The 9,523-nt window shown below is 45.2% G+C and overlaps 1 protein-coding gene across 1 annotated transcript; it reads right to left on the reverse strand.

The window, feature by feature from the left end:
• Positions 1-555: 555 nt before the first annotated feature.
• On the reverse strand, positions 556-8,677 carry LOC308595050 (cytochrome P450 4V2-like). Its single transcript, XM_081208920.1, has 11 exons — positions 8,446-8,677; positions 7,460-7,572; positions 6,865-6,950; positions 5,824-6,014; positions 5,404-5,473; positions 4,742-4,868; positions 3,991-4,182; positions 2,307-2,409; positions 1,810-1,944; positions 1,526-1,705; positions 556-1,126 (listed from the first exon to the last, which is right to left on the reverse strand). Exons 1-11 carry the CDS (start codon positions 8,654-8,656, stop codon positions 954-956), a joined length of 1,581 nt encoding a protein of 526 aa, XP_081065046.1. The 5' UTR covers positions 8,657-8,677; the 3' UTR covers positions 556-953.
• Positions 8,678-9,523: the final 846 nt, after the last annotated feature.

Here is a 9,523-nt window from a genome sequence, read left to right on the forward strand (position 1 = left end):
CACCAGGCAACATCTCGCGGCACACTAGTGTGCCACGGAACAGTGGTTGAAAAACACTGTCCTAGTGCATTTTCCTGTCATTTTCTTATTGCAAAAAGCCTGGTCTTTGGGGGTTTTCTTTTGCAATAGCTCCAAAACAGCGATAATTGTACCACCTGAATTTGCTGGGGTTGTATTCTGCCCCAAAATAGGAAGCACTCTATTTAGATCCATTCCAAATTTCTCCCCCAAATTGCAATGTGGTATTATTCACGATTATTTCTCTGGTTTGCCAAACCAGATCAAGCAAACACAGTGATCAAGTCCATCAAATCATTATCAGCGGCCTGTGATGACACATAGGAATTTGCATAGGATGCCTATAATAGTCAGAAGTAAAATGGCAAATGCAGCCCTTCACACAGAAAAGCGCAATGAGAGCTCTGTGACGCGGGTGGCTTGTTAAATGTTCCTGTGAAGCAACTATAGTTCCTGTCTTCATGCACTAGGTGGTGCTAATTCACCCTGGATCCAGGACAGGTGGCCCTGAGATTGCTGTGATGCTCATGTCTAATCTCTACTTCCAAGGTCTTTTATTATATTCATACATCATTAAAATATATTATATATATTATCAATATTTCTTATGTGCATACATTTCAAAATACAGGAGTTTTAAAAATTAAAACACACTGCTTTTTTTTTTTTAGGATTAAGAAAAGTCATATAGTGGCAACCCTGATTGAAGCCTACAAATCCCATATCCATTTGCAATATCCCATCAATTGAACAGGCATCAGATTTTGGATTGCAGCTGCTGGCTTTTAAAAAGCAAAAACACAGGTTTGGTTAAGAAAGAAGTCCTAGTAGCATTGGGCAGTCTGAAATGTCCTGCACTGAAAACCAACAGTTTTTACCCAATAAAAAAAAGTCCTAATGTGGTGTGGTAAGGAATTTCCCTGAAGTTTCTTGTTTTAAGAGCCAGAAGACGATCTGTTTTTCAACTGAATCCAGATGCCTTTATTTGGACGAAGAATCAGTTCTCCTACAGTGCCGAGTTGATCGCGTTGCTGCGTACTTTCAACACGAAAGCGCCGTAGAATGGTGGCTAAAATGGCCTTTTCTTCCATCTGTGCAAAGCGCTGACCTGCAGAGGGGTTGGAAAGCAATGACAAGATACAATTAACCAGAGCGATAATACATATTTTTTATTATTCAGCATGAGCCATGTGACACAGAGGTCAGGTTCTCAGGTTCATTTTTAAATTCTTAAGCACTTTTATAGTTACACAGATGGTGGTGGACTTACAGCCACTGGTAGGATTGAGTGAAAAACTGGAGGGATGGATAAATGATGTACAAATAACCTTTAGTTCTAGGTACATCTGCACTATACATTTAAAACACTATAATATTGCTAACAGTCATGGCTTCCCCAAAGAATCCTGCAAACTGTGGTTCATTAAGGGTGTCGAGAGTTGATGTTTTTACTCTTTTTTATCCTTTTTTGCTCTCTTTTTTATTATTTATTTATTCTTGTACGTACCAACACAGTTCCTAGGCCCAGCAGAGAAAGGCACATATGCATATGGGTGCCTCCCAGCTGTGTTCTCAGGGAAAAATCGCTCAGGTCTGAATTCCTCAGGCTCTGGGAAGACATCGGGGTCTCTGTGCAGTACATAGGCCACAATGATGGCCTCAACCCCTTTTGGTATCCGAAATCCTCCTGCCAAAGAACAGATAGTCATGAAAGTTTCTTCTTGTAGAGCCACCCAACACTGAGCTTACAGCCACAGCGCATCAAGCCATCAAGCCACTTGGACTACTTACTAATATAACATTCCTCAAGCAGTGTACGAGCAAAAAATGGAACAGAAGGGAAAAGGCGAAGAGATTCTTTAATAGCACAGTCCAGATACCGTAGTTGCTTCAAATCGTCCATTGTGATGTTACGATCTGAGTCCCCTGATAAGATAACAAGAGGCGGTTAGAGAAACACAACTTATTTATAACTAGCAAAATATGCATCCTTAACTTGATGGTCTAACAACTATTTTATATGTTGATGGAGCTGGGAACAGTTTGGGTCCACTAATTCATTTCTGTGCTTTAGGCTTAGGATGTAAGTCAGCATGTCTTCCTTTCTGCTAGCACACGGTCTGACCACATTGGAGCTGCAAAGATCCAAACTGGGATCTGTATTTGTGGGCCTGAGGTTCCCCAACTTGGTGTTAGAAAAGCTATGTGATATTTATGAGCACTTGTCTAGAAATAAACCTGCATCCCACACTTGTCCAAGTTTATACCCACGGGAAAGGAAAACTCACCAAAAACATCATCCAGTTCACGGTGAACTTTTCTTTGGGCTTCTGGATAACAAGCAAGCAAGTAAATACACCAGTTCATTGCAGCAGCAGTGGTATCATGACCCTTGGAAGAAAGAATTAAAGAGACATAATGTTTTCTATGTGAGACAGGAAGCTACAGTTAGAAGTGGATATGGAACAACTGATTGGTTCAAAATTGGGAAAGGAGTATGACAAGGCTGGATATTGCCTCCCTGCTTATTTAACTTATATGCAGAATTCATCATGCGAAAGGCTGGGCTGGATGAATCCCAAGCTGGAATTAAGATTGCTGGAAGAAATATCAACAGCCTCAGATATGCAGATGACACAACCTTGATGGCAGAAGGTGAGGAGGAATTAAAGACCCTTTTATTGAGGGTGAAAGAGGAAAGCGCAAAATATGGTCTGAAGCTCAACATCAAAAAACGCAGATCATGGCCACTGGTCCCATCACCTCCTGGCAAATAGAAAGGGAAGAAATGGAGGCAGTGAGAGATTTTACTTTCTATGCTCCATGATCACTGCAGATGGTGGCAGCAGTCACGAAATTAAAAGACACCTGCTTCTTGGGAGAAAAGCAATGACAAACCTAGACAGCTTCCTAAAAGCAGAGACATCACCTTGCCAACAAAGGTCCATATAGTTAAAGCTATGGTTTTCCCAGTAGTGATGTATGGAAGTGAGAGCTGGACCATAAAGAAGACTGATTGCCGAAGAATTGATGCTTTTGAATTATGGTGCTGGTGAGACTCTTCAGAGTCCCATGGACTGCAAGAAGATCAAACCTATCCATTCTTAAGGAAATCAGCCCTGAGTGCTCACTAGAAGGACAGATCGTGAAGCTGAGGTTCCAATACTTTGGCCACCTCACGAGAAGAGAAGACTCCCTGGAAAAGACCCTGATGTTGGGAAAGATGGAGGGCACTAGGAGAAGGGGACAACAGAGGATAAGATGGTTGGACAGTGTTCTTGAAGCTACCAGCATGAATTTGACCAAACTGCAGGAGGCAGTGGAAGACAGGAGTGCCTGGCGTGCTCTGGTCCATGGGGTCATGAAGAGTCGGACACGACTAAACAACTAAACAACATCAACAACAATGTTTTCTTAACAACAACAACAAATTCTGGGCCATTATATTGATGACCCATTCAAGGGCCTGAAAAAAGTAGTTCCAATCCTCTGGCACCTGCAACTGTTTTTCATAGCAGAATTCCAAAATGCACCAGCCTCATACACAAGAATGAATACTTCAAATTTTTAAGTGCATTGCCAAGACTAGGTGCCTGGGTCACTTCCCCTGTGGCCAAATGCAAACTGACACTCCTGAGTCACTCCCATATCTGAAAAGTTCTTAGTAGAATGGTTAGTACACCTATCTAGTTATGAGACATATTTTCCCTAGCTTTGCTTCCAGGATACGACTTTAATTTATTTTGTAATCTACCACTGCTTCCCATTAATTAGCTGATGAAAAGCAAGAGTCTTTTTGGAAGTGCTTCCCTCTAGGCAGCAGGCAGGTTGTCTTGCCTTTGGGGCACCCATTGTAGGCCTTCCTTTCTCTTACAATGCAATCCTTCTAACATGTCTACTTGGAAATAAGGCTCATTCAGTTCAATGGGATTGCACCCTTAACCACCACTCTACTCCAGCACTCTTGTCTACCTCAAACATGAATGTATCCACTTCCTCTCGAATGTCCAGGTAGCTCAACTTCTTCCCATCGTCATCGGTGGCATTCAGAAGCATATCGAGAAAAGCCCTCCTGACTTTGCGCTTGCTTTGATCACTATTGCTGACAGCATCGCTTCTATGCTTCTCCTGGTTTTTTAGTTCTTGAGCTTTTTCTGCAATGACCTTAGATAATAAAAACAAAAAAAGCCATTCATTTCTCAGGTTGCATAATCCAATGTGTGCAGTCCCTGCAGTGCCAAATAAAACAATCAGCTATCTCTGTTGGACTTAGCTATGTCCCTGGCTATGACCCTGGCTATGAAGACACACTTGATGTACCGGCAATAACAAAATGGTGACAGTGAGGCATTGTAGTTAGTGTTGGACTCAGGCTTGAGTTTGAATCCTGATTCAGCCATGAGATCCATTAGGTAGCCTGAATGTGGAATTCCAAATTCCAGGAGTCTTGAAAGTGAGTTTAGGAAAATACACCTGCAAGCCTTCATTAGATCTTTGCTCTAAATGTACGAAGATTGGGAATGGAGGGGGTACTGTCAGCAATGTTGGGGGCTGGCCCAACATGTCCCTTTGCAAACTTTTGCCCACACATGCCCAGGCTAACAAGCCTTGAACAGGGCTCTGGAGTCCAGGGCAAGGGGCACCATTGTGAATCTTAGCAGAACACACTTTAGTATCTGTGTCTATGAAATATAACGCAAAAAGAGAAAACTCAGCAGCTTACATTATCAGTAAAGCTGTGGAGTATCTTCAGGTTCCTGTAATGTTCTCTTCCATCTCTGGACATATGATACAGAAAGTCAGGCCAGAGCCAAGGAGACTTCTGTCTTTCTTGAATCAGAACACTCATCCTAGGGTAACAAGCAACAAGGCTGGGTCTATCTCCAGGAAAGTGATGAGAAGTACAGCAAAGAGCCCAGATTTCTTGCTACTAGGCTGAGCAAAGTTGAGTGCCGTGTAGAAAGGCAGAGAAAAATGGATGGCACGTGAAACAGATAATCAGAGTTCCAGTTCATGACATAGAACTGGGGCAGTACTCAGCTCCTCCACTGAGCAGGGCGTCTACATAATCCCATATAGAGATCTGATTGTGCAATCTGTTTCCAAAAAGGTGGGTGGGGATGAAGATCATGCAAAGCAGGCCTTTGCAAATTTATCATGCAGACAGTCAAGTTCAAGCTAAAGGCTATCTGCATTGTGGAAGGGAAAGAGTCTTTTTCTCCATCTAGCCCCTTGTAAAAGTATTTGTGGATCAAGGCTGTGCTGCAGAGATGGGGAACCTGTGGCTCTCCTGATGCTGTTTGACTCTGGCCACCAGTATCTCAGACCTTTGGCAGACTACAGGTTCCCCGTCCCTGCTGCTAGAATAATCACATTGGCACCTACCTGTAGACAGCTCTGACATACTCCGAATCCTTATTGTGTTGTGCTCCTATGCTCTTGCCCATAGCTGTTTCTAGGAACAAAGGAAATAAAAATCAGTTAAAGAATCCTGCTCCTACAATCCATGAAAGGTTGTGAAGGTTGTGGACTTTTCTTCACTGGCGGTTGGGTGGCCATCTGCCAATGATTCTTTAGCTGTGATTCCTTCATTGCAGGGGATTGGACTAGATGACAGTTGGGGTATCTGCCAACTCTCCAGTTCTATGAATTTATGATTTTTTTAAAAATAAAAAAAATGGAATGTGCTCAATATAGATGACAAACAACTCTTCTGTTCAGGCCTCACAAAAAAGTAAGTTCTTCCCGAAATTGAGAGGGAAACCTCATTTATTGCAACACTTTGACAGCAACCACAGCACTTACCACAGATTACATCAAGGGCACACAATGTGATGTAGAAAAAGCAATTAAACGGCTCCTTGTCCACATGCTTTTCAAGTTTCTGAACAAGGATATTGGCTTGTTCATTCATCACCTCGAGGAAATCTTCTAAAATGGTGAAATGGAAGGTGGGCGTTAACATTTTCCTTCGGGACCGCCATTTGCCCCCAGTGCTGTGGAAGAAAAACTTAAACATTATCTTTCTCTACACAAACAAATCTCAGAGCAAAATACATGCAATGCTTTCAAGCAGGACCTGGAACAGCTTTCCAGACACTCCATCCCACCCCCGTTTGCCCCCAGCTGGCCATTTTATTAGGTTACAGAGGTACTGAACAGGAGAAATAGAGCAGGATTGCACCCAAAGTCCACACACACAGCTGTGTATCTGAAAGGGGCCGCCCATCTACAATAGACGCCTCTGTACACAAGGAATGGCTCTTTTCAGTAACACACATGCAGGTAGAGAGTGGGTAGTGGGATGGATTTCAGGTGTGCCTGACTTGGGACGCAGGTGGTGCTGTGGGTTAAACCATAGAGCCTAGGATTTGCCAATCAGAAGGTTGGCGGTTCGAATCCCCGTGACGAGGTGAGCTCCCATTGCTCGGTCCCTGGGGCTCCTGCCAACCTAGCAGTTCGAAAGCACGTCAAAGTGCAAGTAGATAAATAGGTACCGCTCCGGCAGGAAGGTAAACAGCGTTTCTGTGTGCTGCTCTGGTTCGCCAGAAGTGGCTTAGTCATGCTGGCCACATGACCCGGAAGCTGTACGCCGGCTCCCTTGGCCAATAAAGCGAGATGAGCACCACAACCCCAGAGTTGGTCACGACTGGACCTAATGGTCAGGGGTCCCTTTACCTTTACCTATGACTTCATCTCCACTTCCTCCTTCACTCATCCATTATACGTGTATGGTGAAACTTGTGAACAAGATTCATTGTTCATCCCAGTACTGGACATGCCACCTATGCTGTGTTCCAAAAGGGTACACTCCCAACCACATTCCAGGGTTGCTTTTTCCTTTACCTTGTTAGAAGTCCTTTGCCTAGCCAAGGATGCAGAAACTCGTAAGGGCGGGATTTAGTAATATGCTTAGAGCTACTCAAAACAACCTGCCAAAGAGAGAGAAAATTTAAAATCTATTTGAGTTCAAAGTGATGGCTAGTGTTTTAGCAGACTTGACCACAAATCCCCCTAAGCTGTTTGCAATGTAGGTAGCAGCTCATTTGCTTTCTGTTTAGTTTCCCCAAGTTTGATTATGCCCCAAGGTATGCCAGATCCTGACATCAAAATGGTAAGGACCTCTACAGGGCCCTGAAGCCCTGCACTCTGACCATGGGAAATCATATTGACCAAAGCACTGTGCACCACACACACAAAATAGCAGGGAGCGGAGTGACTCCCACTGTGACCCCACCTCTTGATGGCCACATATTGATTCAAAACTACGACCCATATTTTGGGTTGGCTCTGTTCCTCCTACATTTTTGACTTACACTTTACCCCTGTTCACCACCTGCTACAGCACCACCCACTAGGCATTCTAAACCCAAGAGAACGGGGCCTTTGGTGGTGGTGAGTTCTCCAGCCCTGCAGAGAAAACTAAGCATGAGAGACTCACCTCTATAGTGTCTGGATGATATAAGATGACATAGGGCAGTGGTCCTACCCAAAGCTGTAGCAGTGGGACATTCCGGAAGTCTTCAAAGTAATTCATCATCTGCCGAAAGAAGGCTGAGAAGACATGCATCTGGTTTGAACAGGATAAATTCAGTGATCCCACCTCTAGGCTACTTGTTCTAATAAATTTATTGCAGAGTCTAAACTAAGATCAAAAGCCACACCACAATAGACCCCTCTTCCAAAATTCAGACAAGGAGCTGGTTTCAGCCTCCCACTTTCAAGTAAAGTTTTAATTTATGTAGCATGCTCAATCATTCCCATCTAAGAGTATATTTAGATTTGCTTAGAACTCAGTCTGACCATGTAAATGAGCCCCTTTAATAGGTGATTCCATACAAAGGGGCTCCACATGATTGATGGGTAGTGAGAGATTGATTATTAGATTAACCTTTTATTGGGGGCACAGGTCCCGCTACACCTCTGAAAAAGTGGCCAGTTTTGTCTTTAGAGAGGTAGTTTTAGTTTGTCGGGGTGATAAGTTAAATTCTTCAGGGGAGCAAACTCTTATCTGACAAAATGTCTGTTTCTGATCATCATTTTAACTGTGAATATATATATTTTTTTAAAAAATGTGTTGTACTCATCTTATCTTCTGTAACGCCTCTCGCTAAACAAATAAATAATGTTTGTATTGTACAGTGCTGAAATGGGGCGATAAAACGAAAAGCAAGGTCCCAAAACAACCACCGCAAGCGAGGAGATCCGTCTGGGAGGCGGAGGGCGGCTGCTTCACAACGCCTCCTATTTGTGCCTGTCCCAGAAGCGTCGCGTTGGGCAGGTGACGTCTGCCAAATCTCAAGAGAAGGGAGCTGGTTGCTCTCTCTCTGTCCCCACCCGCCTGGAAAAACTGCGCGCGCGTTTCGCGCGCTTGCCTTTGGCAGCAGGAGGGAGAGGGCGCCTCACCACCTGGCACCAGCCTTTTACCTTCCCCATCGCGTTCAAAGAGAAGCGCGTTGCCCAGCAGCGGGTACCAGGGACTGAATCCCGGGATGGACTTCAGCTCCATGTATTTCCAGTACTGGTCGAGCAGCAAGCGGGCGAGCAAGACGGCCAGCAGCGTGGCGAGCAGGGCGAACAGGGCGAGCGCCCACGAGAAGAGCCGCGCGCCCTCCGGAGCCATTGCCCAAAGGACCATCGTTGCCGAGCGCGGACGGCGTCGCTCTGATCCGGTAAGCGCTTTGCTCACAGCAGAAACCTCAAGGCGAGAGGAGGCGGAGCCCGGGAGGAGCAGGAGTGCGAGAGGGAAGAAGGAGGTCACGGCAAAGCAGAAACCGGCGGGATGGGTTCATTTCCCATTCACACAGGGCGGAGTGCACTCTGAAGAAAGGTGGCTGCCTTGCGGGCTTGTTAGCTTAGCGAAAAGGCCACGTGAGGTATAGACTCGTGCGAGGCCTGATATAGAGAAAGGTTTTTCTTCCCCTCTCATATAACACGAGAACTCGTGAATTTTGGACTGGCAAAAGAAAGGATTTCACACAGCGCGCAATTTAAACCGTGGAATTGGCTCCAACAGGAGCCATGGCTGTCCACCAACCTGGATGGCTTTAAAGGAGGACTGTGGGTTAAACCACAGAGCCTAGGATTTGCCAATCAGAAGGTCGGTGGTTCGAATCCCCGCGATGGGGTGAGCTCCCGTTGCTCGGTCCCTGCTCCTGCCAACCTAGCAGTTCGAAAGCACATTAAAGTGCAAGTAGATAAATAGGTACCACTCCAGCAGGAAGGTAAATGGCGTTTCCGTACTCTGCTCTAGTTCGCCAGAAGCCCCTTAGTCATGCTGGCCACATGACCCGGAAGCTGTACGCCTGCTCCCTCGGCCAATAAAGCGAGATGAGCGTCGCAACCCCAGAGTTGGTCACGACTGGTCCTAATGGTCAGGGGTCCCTTTACCTTTACCTTAGACAAATTCAAGGCTATCAGTGGCTACTAGCCATGATGGAGGCTGTGTTCGGCCGCCGTGGCTGGAGGCAGCATGCTTTTGAATATCATCTGGAGCAGCATATGC

This window comes from Podarcis bocagei, assembly GCF_964188305.1.
Source record: "Podarcis bocagei genome assembly, chromosome: 9".
Lineage (NCBI taxonomy): Eukaryota > Metazoa > Chordata > Lepidosauria > Squamata > Lacertidae > Podarcis > Podarcis bocagei.